We start from the raw sequence: 23,236 nt of genomic DNA on the forward strand, positions 1-23,236 counted from the left end.
GTTTCGGGACGTTACTCTGGGGATGACGGCTTAACAGAGGTGGCTGACGGATGTGGGAACAGCAGGAGAGACATGTCCCACCAAAGAAGTTCTCCAATGGCAGTGGTGGGAATCCATGGCTGACAAGGGAAGTTAACGACTGTGTTAACTCTAAGGAAATGACATATAGGTAGCAAAGTTCAGTGGGATGTTGGATTATTGGGATGGTCTTAAAATCCAATAAAAGGCAATGAAAAAACCATAAGAATGGTCAAGATGAAATATGAGGGCAAACTGGCCAATAATATAAATCAGGATACTAAAAGTTTAGTTTTCAGTTACATGAAGAGTGAAAGGGAGGTGAGAGTTGATACTGGACTACTGGAAAATGATGCTGGTGAAGTCGTAATGGGGGACAAAGAAATGGCATATGAACTTAATGAACAATCTTCACTGTCTTTTCTGGTCAGCACCGCCACCACTTGTCCCATTTAACCTGTTTCAGTTCGTGTTGACTGTAGCACCCGGGGGAGCTCAGGACCCTATTCTATTCTGTTGTTGGACGCGGTGAACGAGTTAAAATTAATGGATCGATAATTCTCATCTCATGATTATTTCACTCTCCGCTCATTTACACTTACAGTGATCTTACTCCTGACGCCAGTCCCAGGACCCAACCCATTTACAGACCCGGAGCGGAACCGGAGCAGATCCTCAGCCACTGGTTTCCATCCCCAGTCGCGAAGAAAGGATAAAGTTTCCCCGTGAATTTATTCCCAGTGAAGGTGTGGAGATGGGACTTGGTCTCCGCGTTGAAAAAAGAAACTGTCCCGGACTCGTAACTGAGATAAACTCCCACCCTCCCGGGGATGGGACCGGCAGGGAGACGGGACTCAGGGGAGGTACGAACTTTCATCATGTCATAATTCCGAAGTAACACATCATAATACCGCCCAATGACCCAGAATCCGGTCTCCGGACTCAGTCCGACTCCTCTCTTCCCCTCCAACGACCCTGCGGTGACTCCTAAATAACAGTCCCGATTCCCCGTCACCTCCACCTCCCAGTAATGTCTCCCCCATGTGAATCCTTCTGATCCCAGCACACAAGCCCGATTTGTGAATCTCTTCCCGGTGTCAGGGAGATCTCTCCGGGTCCGGGTACATCTCACACTCTTCCGATCCTCAGACACCTCGAGCTCCGGATGCGCCGTTTCCACATCCAGGATGACAGAGACTTGGGGGAGAAGCAGAGAATTAGAGAGTCCCCGGGGATCGGGGGGAGACTCAGGCAGCACTGCCCCAGAGATTGGGGGAACACTCGGGCAAAGCGTCCCCAGGACCAGTGGAAAGCCCGTGGGCCTTCGGTGCAGTCGGTTTGCCGATAGGCAACCTTTCCCAGGGAAGCAGGTGGGCAACTAATATCTCTCCAATATCTTTCCGCTGGACGGAGAGCAGAGATTTCCCGATCAAACAGACACAAAATGCTGGAGGAACCGAGCGGGTCCGGCAGCATGTGTGGAGAGAGATGGACAGTCTACGTTTCAGGTTGACATCTTCCCTCAAGAACAGAAATAAATAGGGGAGAGAGACAGCAGAAACGAGTGCAGGAAAGGGGTGGATTAAGATGGGAAGGGGGCTAGTGAATGGATTTAAACAGGAGGTCACAGAGGCTCTTCGGCCCAACTTGTTCGTGCCGACCAGCTTGCTTTAATGAGCTGGTCCCATTTGCCCATTATTCCTTTCCCCCTTTGTTATCCATGTCCAAGGCAAGATGTATTTTAAAACATTGTCACTGTACCCAACTCTACAGCTGCTCAAGAGCCCGGTGTACTATACCATGAATTTTAGTGTCACCCACAAACCTACTAACTGTGTCATCTACAATCTCATACAAATCATTAATATGAATGACAAACAACCCGGCTCCAGCACCGACCTCTGCAGGTCACAGGCCTGTAGTCCTCTGTGTTTAAGAGACACTTGGACAGACACTTCAACAGGCAAGGCACAGAGGGAGACTGACCTAATGCCGGCCAATGGGATGAATGTAGATGGGTAAATAGGTCAGCATAGATGGGTCAAAGGGCACATTTCTATGCTGTACGCAACGCCATGCGGATAATTCCAAACAGACAGTGACCCCTGACCTTTAACTCCTCACACCGGGGAAACATCCTACCTGTATCCTGCCTGTTGATCCCTGAAAGAATTTTGTGTTTCCCTGAGATCTGCTCCCATTCTTCTAAACAGGGAACAGAGAACATAGAACAGTGCAGCACAGGAACAGGCCCTTCATTCAATGTTCACATTCATTGAGTGTGAAGTGGGAAGTTGAAGGTTCAAGATAGCAAAGAAGGTGATAATGGGAACCAGTAGTGGAGAGACGAACGGGCGATTAAACCAGAACCATGTGGGGCAGGGGTGGAAAGCCTGTGGGTGAACTGTGTGTGTGGGCATAATGAGAAGTTGGAGGGGAACAAAGATGGGGGATGAGTAATCCTTTGTCCCCTTTCCCACAACCCAATCGCCCACAACCCCTCATTAGGACACGGGATGGAAATGCACAGATCCTTAAGCAACACAGGTCCAGATTAAGGGTTTCAGCCCAAGCCATCGACTGTCTACTCTTTTCCATAGATGCTTCCTGTCCTGCTGAGTTCCTCCAGCATTTTGGGTGTGTTAATCTAGTTTAAATATACTCAATATCTGCCTCCTGCAGATTCACTATTCTCTGGCGAAAGGAATTCCTCCTCGTCTCGGTTCTAAATGAGCATCCTCCAGTCGGAGGCTGTGCCATCTGGTCCTGGACCCACCCACATCCTCCAGACATCAACTCTCTCCAGACAGGAGACCAGCCAAGACCTTCACCAGGACCTGTGTAGCTCGGATTACCAGCATCCGCAGATTTTCTCGTGTGTGCAGGGTGCCGAAGCAGTTTAGAGGGCTTCACTGCCGCATTAGACAGCCTCCAGGCCCGAACTCCATTCTTGGCTGGTCCGCCGCCAGACGCCTTGGGCAGGTGTGGCTGGTCATGGGTGGGTTGAGAGGACAAGGTCGGGGCCGGAGGTCCCCGTGCCAGGGCCGCGGCGGCCGCAGTCTGGACAGAGCGACCGACCGAGAGGCCCACGCCTGTGCCCTTTATAGGATCTATCGACAGACAAAAGTTTGTTTTAGCAGATCGTAGCGCGGTAGCTGCTCTGATACTTACGAAACCTTGAGCCCGAATTAGGTTGTCTGTGAATATTTTAGCACCGGATTCCCCACGAACATTTGGTGTGCTAAACAATTTCAGCGGCGGCACCCATCTGTCCGAGATCGGGGCCAGTAGCATTGGGTATTCCCGCCAGCCACCCTTCGGGCTAGTAGCATCGGCACTTCCCGCCGGCCGCGCGTTTAGGCGACTGATGACCTTGCGTAGGTTCAAGTCCAACAGTGGCTGTGACAGGGAACGAGGAAAGGTGCAACTGACTCGCATTGTTTCCTCGCGGCCCGGTGGTTGGGGACCACTGAAGTACACGGTGTGCCCACAGTGAATTCTGAGTGGACTGGGTGTAGGGAGAGATGTGTTTGGTGGTAGAATCTGGCTGGAGATGGTGAAAGATGTCAGGATAAGTTGGATATAGAGGCTCGTGTTGCGGTTGTTCGGACTTTGGAGATTCACTTGACGGTGGGGTCAGTATCGAATTCAGGCTGATTTTACCGTGCACATTTTAACAGCTTCTTTAATCGGCATGAAGTGGTGCTCTCTGTGTTCCTGCGCGTCTCTACAGATCAGACAGATCAATGTCTTGTCCGTTTCACAAAACAGCTTCAGTTCTTCCTCATGTTCCTCACAGTGACGTTTACTTTCCTTCCCTTTCGGATTCAGGTTTAGATTTCGAGCTTTTTCAGCCAGATTTGCTAAGGCCCGATTCACCCTGAGGGTGCGGTCAGCAAACACCTCTCTACATTCCGGGCAGGAGTTTCTCTCCTCCATTTCCCAATACTTGTGATACAAGAGCGACAGAAGTTGTGTCCACACTCCAGTATAACCGGATCGGTGAAGAAATCCAGGCAGATGGGACAAATTACCTCCTCGGTCCAACTCTCGGTCTCTCCTTTCGAAGCCATGTTAACTCCCGGCACTTCCTGATTCAGAATGCTTTCACTTTCGGGGAGCTGCTGATCCCCTGCACGCTGCAGTGTCGGACACTGACCGTGGTTTTGCTGGATGTGTTCATTGGGGAAAAGTTTGGCTATTTCCATATCAGGGTGGGATCAGAAAAATGTTAAACAGGTGGGAACTGTAAAGAAAACGTGGCCCTGGACTGCCTAAGCCCGGCTGTGAAAGCAGGCGGGTTGGGCTTGTGAGAAAAAAAAAGTGCAACAGAAACGTCGACTGAATCTCCAAAGGACTCATCCCTGGAATCAGAAGGACCATCCCTGAAATCAGAAGGACTGTCCCTCGGACCAGACGGACCGTCCCTGGGATCAGAAGGACCGTCCCTCGGACCAGACGGACCATCCCTGGGATCAGAAGGACCATCCCCTGGGATCAGAACGACCATCCCCGGGATCAGACGGACCATCCCCGGGATCAGACGGACCATCCCCGGGATCAGACGGACCATCCCCCGGGATCAGAACGACCATCCCCGGGATCAGACGGACCATCCCTGGGATCAGAAGGACCATCCCTGGGATCAGACGGACCATCCCCGGGATCAGACGGACCATCCCCGGGATCAGAAGGACCATCCCTGGGATCGGACGGACCATCCTCGGGATCAGACGGACCATCCCCTGGAAGACGATTGAGGTCGTGTGGTGAAAAAAGAAGCCACAGGGCCGATCAACCCAGAACCTGGATTGGGGTCTCTGGCGAGCTGCTGTTGGCGACCCGTAGGCGTGGTGGGCTGAAGGAGAAGCAGAACAGAAATGAAGCCGGAGAGAAGAGCCTGGTTCAGTCTGAAAGGGAGAAGTTCTGAAAAGAGAGGCCCAAGACACTGCACATGCTGGAATCTGCAGTAAGAAACATGATCCTGAAAGAATTGTGGTGAGAAATGTACAGTCGCCCTTCCTGGTCGAGATCCTCCATCTGGAATGTCGATTGTCCACTTCCCCCAACAGATCGCTGCAATTGCTGCCTGACCCGCTGAGTTCCTCCAGCGGTTTGTTTGTTTTTTAAATTTTCTCGGGAAATAAATAACGAGAACATGAAATAACTGCAGCGGCTGCTGGTGGATCTGGGGTGCTCTCACCGCAAAGGCAAACTTGTGCTTTAGAAAATAAGAAACAGGAGGATGCATCGCCATTCGGATCATGCCTGACCTTTCACCTCAGCGCCACTTTCATGCAAAGTTCCCAACATCGCTGAGACACCAAATTTGCCTTTTCAATTCAGAAACCTTGTGGGGAAAATTCATAAATATTTGCCACACTCTGGGTGAGAAACTTTCTCCTCATGTCTGTCCTGCTGAGCTGACCTCTGATTTTGAGTCTGGATCCCTGGTTCCAAACCACAGCCGGGAAACATCATACCTACCGCTACCCTGTCCATATAATCTCTCTAAGGACACCTCCTCATCCTTCCCTCCCCCCAAATCAATCTGGGAAACCTTCTCTTCATTCCCTTCATTCCACAGACTGACTTTGGGAGAGAGACCAGACCTGTGCACGCTCTCACCAGGACCCCATATACCTTCAGAGGAGATCTTTATTCTATTCAAACCTTCCTTCCCATTCAATGCTCTTCATTTAGTATCGAACTCAAACAGTGAACAGACACAACACAGCCTCAGCCATGAATTTAAAGGGCAGGTGTTGCAACAGTTTGAGCTTCATACCGGGGGCCACGGAGCAAGCAGGGTGTCACAAAGGAAGGAATGTGGGAGTGTTGTATGTCTGAGCCCAGCTGTGTGTGTTTGTGTATCAGAATCAGGTTTAATATCACCCACATATGTGGTGAAATTTGTTGTTTTGTGATAGCAGTACATTGCAATACATAGTAATGAAAAGTATAAATTACAAAAAGTACGTAAAACATTATATTTAAAAAGTAGTGTAACAGAGAGGAAAAATACTGAGCAACTGTTCATGGGCTCATTGTCCATTCAGAAATCTTATAGCAGAGGGAAAAAAAGCTGTACCTGAAACAGTGAGTGGCTCTTTAGGACTCTGTACGTCCTCCTTGATGGTAGCAATTAGAGGAAGGCATGTCCTGGGTGATGAGGGTCCTTAGTGATAGATGCCACCTTTTTGTGGCATTGTAGCGGTGTGCTACAAACAGCGCTAAAATTACGACACGGAGTCGGTAACTGCAGTCGAAGGAAAAACTTTATTCGAAAACTTCAGCCTCACTTTTAAGCCTCTGTCAACCGGCCCCCCATGGCGAAGAGGCTCCAAAGCTCTGTGCTCGCAAACCCCCGTAGGCTATCTAATTGTGAGTCGGTTCGCATACGCTAGGAAATGAGCCGCCACATAACCCCCCCCCCAGAACCGGCGATACACCCCCCAATGTCCACAGCCTGGGCCAGAACCTGCTTGGGAGGTCGGCCTCTGCGCCGAGGCGCCGGAAACTCGGCCGGTTGCGCCAGGTCCACATGGGCCGGCTTGAGGCGGTCCACCGTGAAAACCTCCTCCTTCCCCCCAACGTCCAGCACGAACGTGGACCCGTTGTTCCGGAGCACCGTAAACGGCCCCTCGTATGGCCGCTGCAGCGGTGGCCGATGCCCGCCCCTTCGTACAAACACAAACTTACAGTTCCGTAGGTCTTTGGGTACGCAGGTCGGGTGCCGCCCATGCTGTGAAGTGGGTATGGGGGCCAGGTTACCGAGCTTCTCGCGAAGTCTGCCCAGGACTGCAGCGGGTTCTTCCTCTTGCCCCCTCGGGGCTGGTAGGAACTCCCCGGGGACGGCCAGGGGCGCGCCGTATACCAACTCGGCCGACGAGGCGTGCAGGTCGTCCTTGGGCGCTGTGCGGATGCCGAGAAGGACCCAGGGAAGCTCGTCCGCCCAGTTGGCTCCTCGCAGGCGGGCCATGAGGGCCGACTTCAGGTGACGGTGGAAACGCTCCACTAGCCCGTTCGACTGTGGGTGGTAGGCAGTGGTGTGGTGCAGCTGAGTCCCCAAAAGGCTGGCCATAGCTGACCACAGGCTGGAGGTGAACTGGGCGCCTCTGTCGGAGGTAATGTGGGCTGGTACACCAAAGCGGGATATCCAGGTGGCGATCAGGGCTCGGGCGCAAGATTCGGAGGTGGTGTCGGTGAGCGGGACCGCCTCTGGCCATCTTGTGAACCGGTCCACGATAGTCAGGAGGTAACGCGCTCCGCGCGACACTGGCAGGGGGCCCACGATATCCACATGAATGTGGTCGAAACGCCGGTGGGCGGGATGGAACTGCTGCGGTGGGGCTTTGGTGTGCCGCTGCACCTTGGCCGTCTGGCAGTGCATGCACGTTCTGGCCCATTCACTGACCTGTTTGCGGAGTCCGTGCCAAACGAACCTGCTGGAAACCATCCGGACAGTTGTCCGGATGGAGGGATGCGCCAAGTTATGAATGGAGTCGAAAACACGTCGCCGCCAGGCTGTCGGGACGACCGGACGGGGCTGTCCGGTGGCGATGTCACAGAGTAGGGTCCTCTCACCTGGGCCCACGGGGAGGTCCTGGAGCTGCAGACCGGAGACTGCAGTCCTGTAACTCGGAATCTCCTCATCTACCTGCTGTGCCTCTGCCAGTGCCTCAAAGTCTACCCCTTGGGAAAGGGCATGAACGGTAGGGCGAGAGAGCGCATCCGCCATGACATTGTCCTTACCCGAGACGTGCCGGACATCCGTTGTGTATTCAGAGATGTAGGACAGGTGACGTTGCTGGCGGGATGACCAGGGGTCGGATGCTTTCGTAAACGCAAAGGTAAGCGGTTTGTGGTCCGTGAACGCGGTGAAGGGCCGACCTTCTAGGAAGTACCTGAAATGCCGGATTGCCAGGTAGAGCGCCAACAGTTCCCGGTCGAAAGCACTGTACTTGAGCTCGGGTGGCCGCAGGTGTTTGCTGAAAAACGCCAGGGGTTGCCAGCGACCTGCGATGAGTTGCTCCAGCACCCCACCGACTGCCGTGTTTGATGCGTCCACTGTGAGGGCGGTAGGGGTGTCCATTCTGGGATGTACTAGCATTGCGGCGTCAGCCAAAGCTTCCTTCGTTTGAACGAAAGCGGCGGCGGACTCCTCGTCCCAGGTAATGTCCTTGCTCGGACCCGACATCAGGGCGAACAGGGGGCGCATGATCCGGGCAGCTGAAGGGAGGAAGCGGCGGTAGAAATTGACCATACCTACGAATTCCTGAAGGCCTTTGATCGTGGTGGGTCGGGGGAAGTGGCGGACCGCATCTACCTTAGCGGGCAGAGGGGTTGCCCCGTCTTTAGTAATTCTGTGGCCCAGGAAGTCAATGGTATCGAGTCCGAACTGGCATTTGGCAGGGTTGATTGTAAGACCGTACTCACTCAGTCGGGCGCAGAGTTGACGGAGGTGGGACAGATGCTCCTGACGACTGCCGCTGGCTATGAGGATGTCATCCAAATAGATGAACGCGAAGTCCAGGTCCCGTCCCACCGCGTCCATTAACCGCTGGAACGTCTGTGCGGCATTCTTCAGGCCGAACGGCATGCGGAGGAACTCGAAAAGGCGAAACGGGGTGATGAGAGCCGTTTTGGGGACGTTGTCAGGATGCATCGGGATTTGATGGTACCGTCGGACGAGGTCTACCTTGGAGAAGATCCGTGCGCCGTGCAGGTTTGCCGCAAAGTCTTGAATGTGCGGCACAGGGTAGCGGTCCGGTGTGGTAGCCTCGTTCAGCCTGCGGTAGTCGCCGCACGGTCTCCAGCCCCCCGTCGCTTTGGGCACCATGTGCAGGGGAGAAGCCCAGGGGCTGTCGGACCGCCGGATGATCCCCAATTCCTCCATTCTCTGGAACTCCTCCTTCGCCAGTCGGAGCTTGTCCGGGGGAAGCCGCCGAGCACGGGCATGGAGGGGTGGTCCCTGGGTCGGGATGTGGTGCTGTACGCCGTGCCTGGGCATGGCTGCTGTGAACTGCGGTGCCAGAACCGATGGGAACTCCGCCAGGACCCTGGTGAAGTCGTTGTTGGACAGCGTGATGGAGCCGAGGTGAGGGGCTGGCAACTGGGCCGCGCCCAGGGAGAACGTCTGAAAGGTCTCGGCGTGTACCAGTCTCTTCCTGGGCAGGTCAACCAGTAGGCTGTGAGCCCGCAAAAAATCCGCACCCAGAAGCGGTTGGGCTACGGCGGCCAGTGTGAAGTCCCACGTGAACTGGCAGGAGCCGAACAGTAGCTGCACCTGACGGGTGCCATAGGTCCTTACTGTGCTGCCATTCACGGCCCTCAGGGGGGGACCTGGTGCCCTGCTGCGGGTGTCGTAACCCGTCGGAGGTAAAACGCTGATCTCAGCCCCAGTATCGACCAAAAACCGGCGTCCCGACCTTCTATCCCACACATACAGGAGGCTATCCCGATGGCCAGCCGCCGTAGCCATCAGCGGCGGCTGGCCCTGGCGTTTCCTGGGAACTTGCAGGGCGGGCGACAATGGCGGGCTTCTGCGCCCCACCGCTGGTGGTAGAAGCACCAGTGTTCATTGGGCCGGGGGTTGGCGGGCTCTGCGGCCGGGCCTGGACTGGTTTGCTGCTGGGAGCGTGGCTGGGAGATCTGTGCGATGGACGCCCCGCTCACCTGTTTGGCGTTCCACAACAAGTCCGCCCGGGCTGCCACCTTCCGGGGGTCACTGAAATCCGCGTCGGACAGCAGCAGGCGTATGTCCTCGGGCAGCTGCTCCAGGAATGCCTGCTCAAACATGAGGCATGTGTGTCCGTCGGCCAGAGACAACATCTCATTCATTAAAGCCGAAGGAGGTCTGTCGCCCAAGCCGTCCAGGTGCAGTAAACGGGCAGCCCGCTCGCGCCGTGAGAGTCCGAAAGTCCTGAGGAGCAGGGCTTTGAATTCCGTGTACTTGCCGTCTACCGGGGGCGCCTGTACGAACTCCGCGACCTGGGCCGCTGTGTCCTGGTCGAGGGAGCTCACCACGTAGTAGTAGCGGGTGTCTTCTGAGGTGATCTGGCGAACGTGGAATTGGGCTTCGGCTTGCTGGAACCATAGGTCCGGGCGCTGTGTCCAGAAACCTGGCAGTTTCAATGAAACCGCATGAACAGAGGCGGCGTCGGTCATTTCTGGTCCAAAAATCGTTTGGACCGTCGGGGTCACCAATTGTAGCGGTGTGCTACACGCAGCGCTAAAATTACGACACGGAGTCGGTAACTGCAGTCGAAGGAAAAAAACTTTATTCGAAAACTTCAGCCTCACTTTTAAGCCTCTGTCAACCGGCCCCCCATGGCGAAGAAGCTCCAAAGCTCTGTGCTCGCAAACCCCCGTAGGCTATCTAATTGTGAGTCGGTTCGGATACGCTAGGAAATGAGTCGCCACAGTACAGCTTTTACATTCCCATTTGACAAAATTACAAGTAGAGCTCAATTTTGATAACAGAAATAATTCATGAAATAATAGTCTAGGTCCTGATGATTGAATAAAATGTTTATGCACAGGTCTAAAAGTGCAACAAATTCTCTATGACAACAAATGGTGTACACCATAACATCATTAGTGAAGTTCCTGAAACTTGGGTGTCGTCACTGTTCCAACTTACAATTACAATTACTGTTACTTACAATTTGAAATTACTCTAATACTACCTATTTGAGCACTACAGCACAAAAAGGCCATTCATCCCATCTAGTCCTTACTGAACTATTATTTTGCCTGGTCCCACCGACCTGTACTGGCCAAATACCCCTGCTACACATGTAGTCATCCAAACCTCTCATCAATGTTGAAATTGATCTTCCACTGGCAGCACATTCCACACACAACACACCCCCAGTGAAAAAGTTCCTTTAAATTTTTCACATTTTACCCTTAATCTACCATCTCTAATGTTGAATTTTTGAGGATGTGACAAAGTGTATTGAAGTTAGAGCAGTGGATGGGTGTATTCAGAGAGTCAGGAGGCATGGGATGCAGGGAGACAATGCTGTGTGGATAAAGAATTGGCTTGTTTCCCAGAATTAATTTATAGAAGGCAGAGGGAGGGTGCATATAAAGGGTATTTTGCCTAGAGGTCAGGGACATGTGGTGTTCTGCAGGGATCTGAGCAGAACAATTGTTCTTTCTGATTTTATAAAGGTCAAATGCACACAAAATGCTGAAGGAACTCATCAGATCAGGCACCATCTATAGAGATGAATAATGAGTTAATGTTCATGCTGGAAGGTTGGAGACTTGTCAGCCGGAGTATGATGTTTCTCTTCCAACTGGGGAGACCATGGGCAGGCATGTTTTAATGGGAATGGGGAATCGTAGCAGATCAGGCAGCATCTATAGAGATGAATGATAAATCTACGGTTCAGGTCGAGACCCTTCTTGCGGACTGGAAAGGAAGGAGGCAGAAGGGAGAATTAGAATTGTTTGGGAGGGGAAGGAATGCAAGCAGACAGGTAATAGATAAGTGGCTGAAGGAAGAGAAATGAAGTAAGAATGTGGGAGGTGATAGGGAGAAGAGATAAACATCTGAAGAAGGAATCTGAGAGGAGAGGAGTGCAGACAATTGCAGAACCGTAAGGAGGAGAGGTATCTGAGGAAGGTGCGGAGATGTGAGGAGAAGACAGGAGGTGAAAGGAAAGCCAAACTGGAGGAGGGGAGAATTTTCTGTAAGTTGGGGAAATCAATATTCATGCTGTACTGTACGTAGCTGGAGTATGATGTTGCTCCTCCAACCGGGGAGTAGGGTCATCGTGGCAGAAGGGTAGTCCATGGACAGGCATGTTGGAATGGGAATGGGATGTGGAATTACAATGGGTAGCCAACAGGAGATGCTGTCCATCAGACCACATGACATAGGAGCAGTGTTAGGCCATTCAGTCCATCGAGGTTGTTCTGCCAGTCCTTCATGGCTGATCCCAAAGCCATATCAACTAAAATATGCCTGCTTGCTTGTCATATCCTTTGAGATCCTGACTAGTCTGGAAATATCCATTTCCGCTTGAAATGTACCCATGGACTTGATCTCCACCACATTCCACAGATTCGTTACTTGACTGAAAAGAAACAAATCTTCCTTCCCTCTGTTCCTGGACAGGGTCAGTGGTGCTGTGAGGATTACATTCCTGGACTTCTCTAGTGCCTTTAACACCATCCAGCCCAGGATCTTAAGGCACAAACTAACGGAGATGGGAATAGACTCACACATGGTGGCTTGGATAACGGACTACTTGACAGACAGACCTCAGTATGTGTGGTGGTTAGACTGTAGGTCTGACACGGTGGTCAGCAGCACAGGAGCGGCGCAGGGGACCGTGCTCTCTCCGGTCCTGTTCACCATGTACACATCAGACTTCCAATATAACTCGGAGTCCTGCCATGTGCAGAAGTTCGCTGATGACACGGCCATAGTGGAGTGTGTCAGGAATGGTCAGGAGGAAGAGTATAGTAAACTGATACAGGACTTTGTGATATGGTGCAACTCAAACTACCTGCGTCTCAATATCACCAAGACCAAGGAGATGGTGGTGGACTTTAGGAGACCTAGGCCTCATATGGAGCCAGTGATCATTAATGGAGAATGTGTGGAGCAGGTTAAGACCTACAAGTATCTGGGAGTGCAGTTAGACGAGAAGCTAGACTGGACTGCCAACACAGATGCCCTGTGCAGGAAAGCACAGAGTCAACTGTACTTCCTCAGAAGGCTGGTGTCATTCAATGTTTGTAGTGAGATGCTGAAGATGTTCTATCGGTCAGTTGTGGAGAGCGCCCTCTTCTTTGTGGTGGCGTGCTGGGGAGGCAGCATTAAGAAGAGGGACGCCTCACGTCTTAATAAGCTGGTAAGGAAGGCGGGCTCTGTCGTGGGCACAGAACTGGAGAGTATGACATCGGTGGCAGAGCGGAGGGCGCTGAGTAGGCTACGGTCAATCATGGAAAAACCTGAACATCCTCTGCACAGCACCATCCAGAGAGAGAGAAGCAGCTTCAGCGGCAGGTTGCTGTCAACGCAATGCTCCTCAGACAGGAAAAAGAGATCATTACTCCCCAACGCCATTCGGCTCTACAATTCAACCACGGGGGCAAGACATGTTAAAGTGCCTTGGTTAGGACTGAGCTTAAGTTACCACTCAATGCACTTTAATAAACTATTTAAGAACTTTTTAAAAGCTATTTATGAATGCTTTTTGGGAGGGTGATTTTAGATGCAGATCATATTTATACTGAATTAAATACTGTATGTAATTAGCTTTGCTACAATAAGTTTATGGGACACTGGAAAAATGTTGAATTTCCCCTTGGGGATGAATAAAGTAACTATCTATCTATCTATCTATTCCGCTAGTCACATTGACCTGCACTCAGTCCATTATCCGCCAGACCTCTCCCATCCACGTGTCCATCCAATTTATTCTTAAATTTACCACGTCACTCTCTGTGAAGAAGTTCCCTCTAATATTCCCCCAAACCTTGCCCGTTTCACCCGAAAGCTATGTCCTCTCATATTTATCTCTCCTAATTTAACATGAAAGAGCCTATTCGCACTTACTCTGTCAATACCACACAGAATTTTGTAAACCTCTATCAGATCTCCTCTCATTCTTCTACACTACAAGGTATAAAGTCCTAACCTGTTCAATCTTTCCCTGTAACTTAGCTCCTAAAGACCTGGTAACATCCTAGTAAATCTCTGCACTCTTCCAAACTTACTGATATACTTCCTATAGTGAGGTGACCAGAACTGCAAATAATACTGCTAGTTTGTCCTCAACAATGCCTTGTACAATCTCGCCATAACATCCCAAATCCTATACTCAATAATTTGATTTATGAATGCCAGGATGCCAAAGGCCTTCTTTACAACCCTGTCTACCTGTGACGCCACTTTCAGGGAATTACGTACCTGAACTCCCAGATCCCTTTGTTCCGCTGCACTCCTCAGTGCCCTACCATTTACTGTGTACGTCCGACCTTGATTTGTCCTTCCAAAATGCAACACCTCAGGCTTGTCTGCATTAAATTCCATCTGCCATTCTCTGGCCCATTTTTCCAGTTGGTCCAGATCCCTCTGCAAGCTTTGAAAGCCTTCCTCGCTGTCCACAACGCCTCCAATCTTGGTGTCATCAGCAAAATTGCTGACCCAGTTTACCAGATCAATATCATTGATATAGACAACAAACAACAATGGTCCCAGCACAGATCCCTGAGGCACACCACTATTCACAGGCCTCCAGTCTGAGAAGCAATCATCCACTACCACTCTCTGTCTTCTCCCACACAGCCAATTTTGAGTCTTTTTTTAAACAACGGAATAACAAGAGCTACTCTCCAATGCTCCGGCACCGCACCCGTAGCTGAGGACATTTTAAATATCTCTACTAGGGCCACTGCAAATTCTACACTAGCCTCTCTCAATGTCCGAGGAAATATCAAGTCAGGCCTGGGGGATTTAATTACATTTATTCACTGTAAGGCAGCAAGCACCTCCTCCTCTTTAATCTCTAAATGTTCCATGACACTACTGCTTGTTTCCCTTCCTTCCACATACACTGTGCCAGTTTCCTGAGTAAATACTGATACAAAAAAAAACTGTTTAAGATCTCCGCCATCTAGTGAGGCTCCACATATAGACGACCACTCTGATCTTCTACGGGACCAATTTTGCCCCTTACTGTCCTTTTACTCTTAATATACTTGTAGAAACCCTTCAGGTTTACCTTCTCATTATCTGCCAAAGCCACCTCATGTCTTTTTTCCTTCTTTAGTATTTTCTTACATTTTCTCTACTCTTCAAGTAACTCATTTGTTCTTGGCTGCCTATACAGGAAAACAGATTATCTGAACGGTGACTGATTAGGAAAAGGGGAGGTGCAACGAGACCTGGGTGTCAGTGTACACCAGTCATTGAAGGTGGGCATGCAGGTACAGCAGGCGGTGAAAAAGGCAAATGGTATGTTGGCATTCATAGCAAAAGGATTTGAGTACAGGAGCAGGGAGGTTCTACTGCAGTTGTACAAAGCCTTGGTGAGACCGCACCTAGAATATTGTGTGCAGTTTTGGTCCCCTAATCTGAGGAAAGACATTCTTGCCATACAGGGAGTACAGAGAAGGTTCACCAGATTGATTTCTGGGATGGCTGGACTTTCATATTCAGAAAGACTGGATCAACTGGGCTTATACTCACTGGAATTTAGAAATTGAGGGGGGATCTTATTGAAACGTATAAAATTCTAAAAGGATTGGACAGGTTAGATGCAGGAAGATTGTTTCTGAATTTGGGGAAGTCCAGAACGAGGGGTCACAGTTTAAGGATAAAGGGGAAGCCTTTTAGGACCAAGATGAGGAAAAACTTCTTCACACATAGAGTGGTGAATCTGTGGAATTATCTGCCACAGGAAACAGTTGAGGCTGGTTCATTGGCTATACTTAAGAGGAAGTTAGATAAGGCCCTTGTGGCTAAAGTGATCGGGGGTATGGAGAAAGCACGTTCAGGGTTCTGAGTTGGATGATCAGCCATGATCATACTGAATGGTGGTGCAGGCTCGAAGGGCCGAATGGCCTTCTCCCTTTTTCTTAACCAGATCGCCAATATCCCTTGAAACCCAAGGCTCCCAATGCCTGTTAACTTTGCCTTTAATCCTGGCAGGAACATGCAAACTCTGCACTCTCAAGATTTAGCTTCTGAAGGCCTTCCACTTACTGAACACATCCTTGTCAGGAAAAAAAAATCTTATCACAATCCACTCTTCCTAGATCTTTTTTCATTTCCACAAAATTGGCCCTTCTGCTATTTAGAACCTCAACTCGAGGACCAGGCCTATCCTTATCCATAATTAACTTGAAACTGATGACATTATGGTCACTGGACCCAAAATGATTGCCTACACATACTTCTGTCACCTGACTGTCTGGTTCCCTAACAGGAGAGCAAGTATTGCCTCTTTTCTCATAGTTACCTCCATATATTGATTTAGAAAACTTTCCTAAAAACATTTGACAAACTCCAAGTCATCTAGCCCTTTTACAGTTTGGGAGTCCCAGTCAATACGTGGAAAGTTAAAATCCCCTACTATTACAACTTCCTGTTTCTTACACCAGTTCACTATCTTTATACAGATTTGCTCCTACAATTCTCTCTGACTATTGGGCGGTCTATAATAGAAACCTTTTAGTGTGGTCACACCTTTCCTGTTCCTCAGCTCCACCCATATGACCTCTGCAGACAAGCCCTCAGGGCTGTCCTGTCTACGCACAGCTGTGATATTTTCCCTGACTAGTAATGCCACTCGTCCCCCTTTCATCCCTCCCCCTCTATCACGTCTGAAATTAACCAAAGGTGGGAGGTTATTTTGTTGTATTAATGTATTAAAAATAAATTATAAATTCTACCAATGGAACCACTTACTATAGGATTATTATTCAAAATAGGATCCAACAAATCAGATTCTTGCATATATGGAAACTTAGATAAATATTTTTGTAAAAAATGTCTAACCTGAAGAGGTTGCAGAAAGTGTGTACGAGAGAGAGACTATTTGCTAATTAACCCTTCAGAAGTCATCAATCGACCATCACAAAATAAATCTGCAAAAAGAAAACAGATCCCCTTAATCACTAAAAATTAAACAAGATTGGGAGAGAGAACTTAATATGACCTTTGTTAATGAAGATGGTCAATTCTTCTTCGATATGTGCCAATCACTGTTTAATTCAATTTAAAATTGTTCACTGTTACTATTTAATAAAGGAGAGACTATCCAAAATATTTCCTAACATAGACAATTATTGCGATAGGTGTAAAACTGAAGTAGCCACTTTTTCACATATGTTCTTTTCATGTTCTTCATTAAAATCTTTTTGGAAATCTTTATTTTCTACAATTTCTAAACTCCTGAAAATTAATTTACAACCTCATGTTCCCCTTCCTCTGCAAATCGAGTTTAACCACAGCCACCCCCCACCCCCCACCCCCGGAGCAGCACTGGCAAATCCACCCGCAATGATGTTAGTCCCCCTCCAGTTCAGGGGCAAACCGTCCCGTAGAAACAGGTCCCATCTTCCAGGGAACAAAGCCCAATTGTCCAGAAACATGAAGCCCTCCCTCCTCACCATCTCCTTAGCCATGTATTTAGCTGCACTCTCCGCACATTTATATTTACAGGGACTTTACTCCTGACACCGGTCCCGGGACCCGACCCATTTACAGACCCGGAGCTGAACCGGAGCAGATTCTCAGCCACTGGTTTTCATCCCAGGCCGCGAAGAAAGGATAAAGTTTCCCCGTGAATTTATTCCCAGTGAAGGTGTGGAGATGGGACTTGGTCTCCGCGTTGTAAAATGAAACTGTCCCGGACTCGTAACTGAGATAAACTCGCACCCTCCCGGGGATGGGACCGGCAGTGAGACGGGACTCAGGGGAGGGGGGACCACCGAACACGTCACAATCCCGATGTAACACGTCATAATACCGCCTGATGACCCAGAATCCGGTCTCCGTACTCAGACTAACCCCTCTCTTCCTCTCCACAGACTCTACAGCGACTCCCAGAAACCAGTCCCGATTCCCCGTCACCTCCACCTCCCAGTAATGTCTCCCCGATGTGAATCCCTTTGATCCCAGCACACAAGCCCAGTGTGTGAATCTCTTCCCGGTGTCAGGGAGATTCCTCCAGGTCACGGTCCGGGTCCATCTCACACTCTTCCGATCCTCAGACACCTCGAGATACGGACCCGCCGTTTCCACATCCAGGGTGACAGATACTGGGGGGAGAAGCAGAGAATTAGAGAGTCCCCGGGGATCGGGGGAAGACTCGGGAAGTGCGGCCCCGGGGACCAAGGGAAAGGCCGCAGGGCTTCAGGCGCGGTCGGGTGGCCGACACGAACCTTTCCCGTGGTTTCCCGCGGTCGAGGTCGAGGTCCTTCTGCAGCTAGACAGGGCCCTGGTGAGAACACTCGAAATTTGAGGAAGGACATTCTTGCTATTGAGGGAGTGCAGCGTACGTTCACAAGGTTAATTCCCGGAATGGTGGGACTGTCATATGTTGAAAGATTGGAGCGACTGTGCTTGTATACACTGGAATTTAGAAGGATGAAAGGGGATCTGAATGAAACATATAAGATTATTAAGGGATTGGACACACTGGAGGCAGGAAGCATGTTCCCGCTGATGGGTGAGTCCAGAACTAGAGGTCACAGTTTAAGAATAAAGGGTAGGCCATTTAGAACAGAGATGCGGAAAAACGTTTTCACCCAGAGAGTGGTGGATATGTGGAATGCTCTGCCCCAGAAGGCAGTGGAGGCCAAGTCTCTGGATGCATTCAAGAGAGAGTTAGATAGAATTCTAATAGATAGCGAGGTCAAGGGATGTGGGGAGAGGGCAGGAATGGGGTACTGATTGTGTATGATCAGCCATGATCGCAGTGAATGGCGGTGCTGGCTAGAAGGGCCGAACGGCCTACTCCTGCACCTATTGTCTATTGACAAGACGAAAGCAGATGGACAACTAATGTCTCCCCATTGGTTTTCCACTGGACAGGGGAACCATCCTCCCTCACTCCTGCCTGTTGACCCCTGAAGTATTTTGTGTTTCCATGAGATCTCCTCTCATTCTTCGAAACTGGGAACAGAGAACATAGAACAGTACAGCACAGGAACAGGCCCTTCATACAATATTCATTTTCATTTGTGAGTGTGAAGTGGTGGAGTGTGATGGTTTGAGACAGTAAAGGAGGTGATAATGGGAACCAGTAGGGGAGAGATGAATGGCTGATTGAACCAGGAGGGGGAGGCGTGAACTGTGTGTGTAGACGTAATGAGAATCTAGAGGGGGAGAAGATGGCAGATGAGGATAACTTTGTCCATTTTCCCACAACCCCATCCCACACAGCCCCTCATTAGGACAGGTGGATGAATTTGCAGGAACCCTGAAGCAACACAGGTCCTGATGAAGTGTTTCAGTCTGAACCGTCGACTGTTTACTCTTTTCCATAGAAACTTCGCGGCCTGCAGTTCCCCCAACAATTTGTGTGTGTTACTCTGCTTTAAATATACTCAATTATTTGGCCTCCACAGCTGCCTGTGGCAGATTCACTATCCTGTGGATAAAGGAATTCCTCCTCATCTCTGTCCTAAATGGACATCCCTATAGTCGGAGGCTGTGCTTACCGTTCTCGACCCACCCACATCCTCCCAACATCAACTCTCTCCAGACAGGAGTCAGAGAGATCTGGCGAGACCCTTCATCAGGACCTGTGTAGCTTGGATTACCAGCATCTGCAGATTTTCTACTATTTGATTTTTAAACTTCTTGATTAGTCAGAGTCTCAAAAGTTATGGGAAGGAGGCGGGAGAATAGGGTTGAGAGGGATAATAAATCAGCTATTTTTCTAAACTCCTGTGAGTACAGGCCCAGTACCATCAAACACTCCTCATATGTTAACTCTTTCAATCCCAGTATCATTCTTGTGAATTTTCCGCACCCCCTCCAATGCCAGTACATGTTTTCCAATAGAAGGGACCCAAAACTGCTCACAATACTCCGTGTGGTCTGACCAATGCCTTATAAATCCTCAGAATTACATCCTTGCTCTTGTATTCTAATCCTCTCGAAATGAAAACAAACATTGAGTTTGCCAATCTTACCACTGACACAAACTGCAAGTTAACCTTCAGGGAATCCTGCACAAGGACACCCATGTCCCTTTGCACCTCTGATTTTTGAATTTCGTCCTGTTTACAAAGTTGTCTATGCCTTTATTCCTTCGACCAAAATCGTACCTGCCTAAGTTTGTACCTGCCAAACTCTACCTGTGCTACAAGATCCTTATTACGTATACCGGTGCATTCAAATAAGTCCATAAGACAAAGCAGCAGAAGCCGGCCAATTGGTCCTTCGAATCTGCTCCCACATTTTATCATGAGCTGAACCATTCTCCCATTTAGTCCCACTCCCCCGCCTTTTCACCATGACCTTTGATGCCCTGGCTACTCAGATACTGATCAATCTATGCCTTAAATACACCCAGTGACCTGGCCTCCACTGCCGCAAGAAATTCACAGATTCACCACCCTCTGGCTAAAAAGATTTCTTCGCATCTCTGTTCTGAATGGGCGCCCTTCAATCCTTAAGTCATGCTCTCTCGTACTAGACTCCTCCGCCATGGGAAACAACTTTGCCACATCCACTCTGTCCATGCCTTTTAACATTCGACATGTTTCTGTGAGTTTCCCCCTCATTCTTCTAAACTCCAAGGAGTACAGTCCAAGAGCGGTCAAATGTTCCTCGTATGTTAACCCTCTCATTCCCGGAATCATTCTAGTGAATTTTCTCTGAACCCTCTCCAATGTCAGCACATCCGTTCTTAAATAAGGTGCCCAAAACTGCACACAGTATTCCAAGTGAGGTCTTACCAGTTCCTTATAGAGCCTCAACATCACATCCCTGCTCCTATACTCTATTCTTCTAGAAATGAATGCCAACATTGCATTCGCCTTCTTCACCACCGACTCAACCTGGAGGTTAACCTTAAGGGTATCCTGCACAAGAACTTGCAAGTCTCGTTGCATCTCAGAACTTTGAATTCTCTCTCCATTTAAATAATAGTCTGCCCGTTTATTTCTTCTACCGAAGTGCATGACCATACACTTTTCAACATTGTATTTCATTTGCCACTTCTTTGACCATTCTCCCAATCTATCCAAGTCTCTCTGCAGACTCTCTGTTTCCTCAGCACTACCGTCCCCTCCGCTTATCTTTGTATCATCAGCAAACTTAGCTACAAAGCCATCTATTCCATAATCCAAATCATTAACATACAACATAAAAAGAAGCGGCCCCAACACGGACCCCTGTGGAACACCACTGGTAACCGGCAGACAACCAGAATGGGATCCTTTATTCATCTCTCTCTGTTTCCTGCCAATCAGCCAACACTCTATCTACGTATGTAACTTTCCCGTAATTCCATGGGATCTTATCTTGTTTATCAGCCTCATGTGTGGCACCTTGTCAAAGGCCTTCGGAAAATCCAAGTACACAACATCCACTGCATCTCCCTTGTCTAGCCTACTTGTAATTACCTCAAAAACTTTCAATGGGTATGTCAGGCAGGATTTTCCTTTAAGGAAACCATGCTGAGTTTGGCCTATCTTGTCATATGCCTCCAGAAACTTCCCAACCATTTCTCAAGCTAACAGGTCTATAATTCACTTTTTGCTTCCTTACCCCCTTCTAAAATACCAGAATGGCATTTACAATCTTCCCCTCCTCTGGAACCATGCCAGAGTCTATTGACTTTTGAACGATCATTGCTAATGCCTCCGCGATCTCCACAGCTACTTCCTTCAAAACTCAAGGCTGCATTCCATCTGGTCCTAGAGATTTATCTACCCTCAGACTATTCCGCTTCCTGAGTACTTTCTTTGTCGTAATTGTGACTGCGAACACTTCTCTTCCCTGACACCCCTGAATGTCCGGTATACTGCTGATATCTTCCTCAGTGAGGATTCAGTTCCTCAGCCATCTCATTATCTCCTATTACAATTTCTCCAGCATAATTTTCTACCTGTCCAATATCCACTCTCACCCATTTTTCTATTCTTTATGTACTTGGAAAAGCTTTTAGTAACTTATTTGATATTATTTGCTAGCTTCCTTTTATACTTCATCTTTTCCCCCTTAATGGCCTTCTTAGTTTCATTTTGTACGCTTTTAAATCTTCCCAATTCTCTGTCTTCCCACTAATTTTTGCTTCCTTGAATACCCTCTCCTTTGCTTTTACTTTGGCATTGACTTCTCTTGTCAGCCAGTCGCAACCATTTTCCATTTGAAAAAAATTCTTCTTTTTTGGAATATATCTTGCACATTCCTGACTTCTTGCATAAACTCCAGCCACTGCTGCTCTGCTGTCCTCCTGCTAGTGTCCCTTTCCAGTCAAATTTGGTCAGTTCCTCTCTCGTGCCACTGTAATTTCCTTTACTCCACTCCATCCGGGTCCTTTTACCCCTGCTATTTCTTAGCTCAACCCAGAAAGATTCTGCACCTTCCGATCCTATGTCACCTCTTTCTAATGATTTAATATCATTTCTTACCAATAAAGCCACGCCACCCCCTCTGCCTACCTGCCTATCTTTCTGATACACCGTGTATCCTTGGACGTACAGCTCTCAGAGACATACATCCTTTAGCCACGTCTCAGTGATGGCCACAAAATTATACCTGCCAACCTGTAGCTGTACGACAAGATCATCCACCTTATTCCTTATGCTGTGTGTATTTAAGTATAACACCTTAAGTCCAGTATTTGCTACTTTTTGCATTGATTGCACTGCAACTCATCCCAGTGGCTGCAAATTTGCCCCATCACCTGCCTGTCCTTCCTGACATCTTTACTGCTCACTATCTTAGATTTATTTCTGTTTTCTCCCTCCTCTACTCTATCATTCCGGTTTACCACCCCCCTGCCAAATTAGATTAAACCCTCCCTAACAGCTCTATTAAACATTCCCACTATGGTTCAGGTGTAACCTGTCCTTTTTGAACAGGTAATAGCTCCCCCGGAAGAGATCCCAATGATCCAAGAATCTGAAGCCCGGACCCCTGCACCAGTCTCTCAGCCACGCATTCATCAGCCTGATCCTACTATTCTTGCCCTCGCTAGCACGTGGCACAGGTAGCAATCCTGAGGTTACTACCCTGGAGGTCCTGCTTCTCAGCTTCATTCCTAACTCCCGGAAATCTCTCTTCAGGACCTCCTCCCTTTTCCTCTCTATGTCATTGGTACCAACATGTACCAAGACAGCTGGCTGCTCGCCCTCTCCCTTCAGGATATTCTGGACCCGATCCGAGACACCCCGTACCCTGGCACCTGGGAGGCAACACACCATGCGGGTATCTCTACCAGGCTCACAGAATCTCCTGTCTGTTCCCCTGACTATGGAATCCCCTATGACTACCGCATTCCTCTTCTCCCTCCTTCCCTCCTACACAACAGCGCCAGACTCCGTGCCAGAGACCCGGTCACCGTGGCCGTCCCCTGTCAGGTCATCCCCCTCAACAGCATCCGAAACGATATACTTGTTGCTGAGGGGGGCAGCCACAGGGGTGCTCTCCAGTATCCGGGCATTTCCCTTCCCTCTCCTGACAGTCACGCAGTTTTCTGACCCCTGTAGCCTAGGGATGACTACC

At 49.3% G+C, this 23,236-nt stretch overlaps 2 protein-coding genes across 2 annotated transcripts in view; one reads left to right on the forward strand and one right to left on the reverse strand.

Moving 5' to 3' along the window:
• The first annotated feature begins 771 nt into the window (after positions 1-771).
• On the forward strand, positions 772-13,283 carry LOC132385870 (uncharacterized). The gene is made up of 2 exons (XM_059958112.1): positions 772-881; positions 12,152-13,283. Exon 2 carries the CDS (start codon positions 12,243-12,245, stop codon positions 13,248-13,250), a length of 1,008 nt encoding a protein of 335 aa, XP_059814095.1. The 5' UTR covers positions 772-881; positions 12,152-12,242; the 3' UTR covers positions 13,251-13,283.
• LOC132385868 (nuclear factor 7, brain-like) overlaps positions 1,084-23,236 on the reverse strand; it is a 31,989-nt gene continuing 9,836 nt past the window's right edge. The window contains exons 6-7 of the mRNA XM_059958102.1: positions 16,547-17,811; positions 1,084-1,215 (exon numbers count right to left, since the gene is read on the reverse strand). Coding sequence (XP_059814085.1) covers positions 17,252-17,811 — 560 coding nt within the window. The 3' untranslated portion in view covers positions 1,084-1,215; positions 16,547-17,251. The remainder of the gene's footprint in view (positions 1,216-16,546; positions 17,812-23,236) is intronic.

This window comes from Hypanus sabinus (assembly GCF_030144855.1).
Source record: "Hypanus sabinus isolate sHypSab1 chromosome X2 unlocalized genomic scaffold, sHypSab1.hap1 SUPER_X2_unloc_30, whole genome shotgun sequence".
NCBI classification, from domain to species: Eukaryota; Metazoa; Chordata; class Chondrichthyes; order Myliobatiformes; family Dasyatidae; genus Hypanus; species Hypanus sabinus.

Excerpts from the sequence above, each read along its gene's own strand:
- LOC132385870 (XM_059958112.1), top strand. The coding sequence starts at position 12,243 with ATGGGAATAGACTCACACATGGTGGCTTGGATAACGGACTACTTGACA.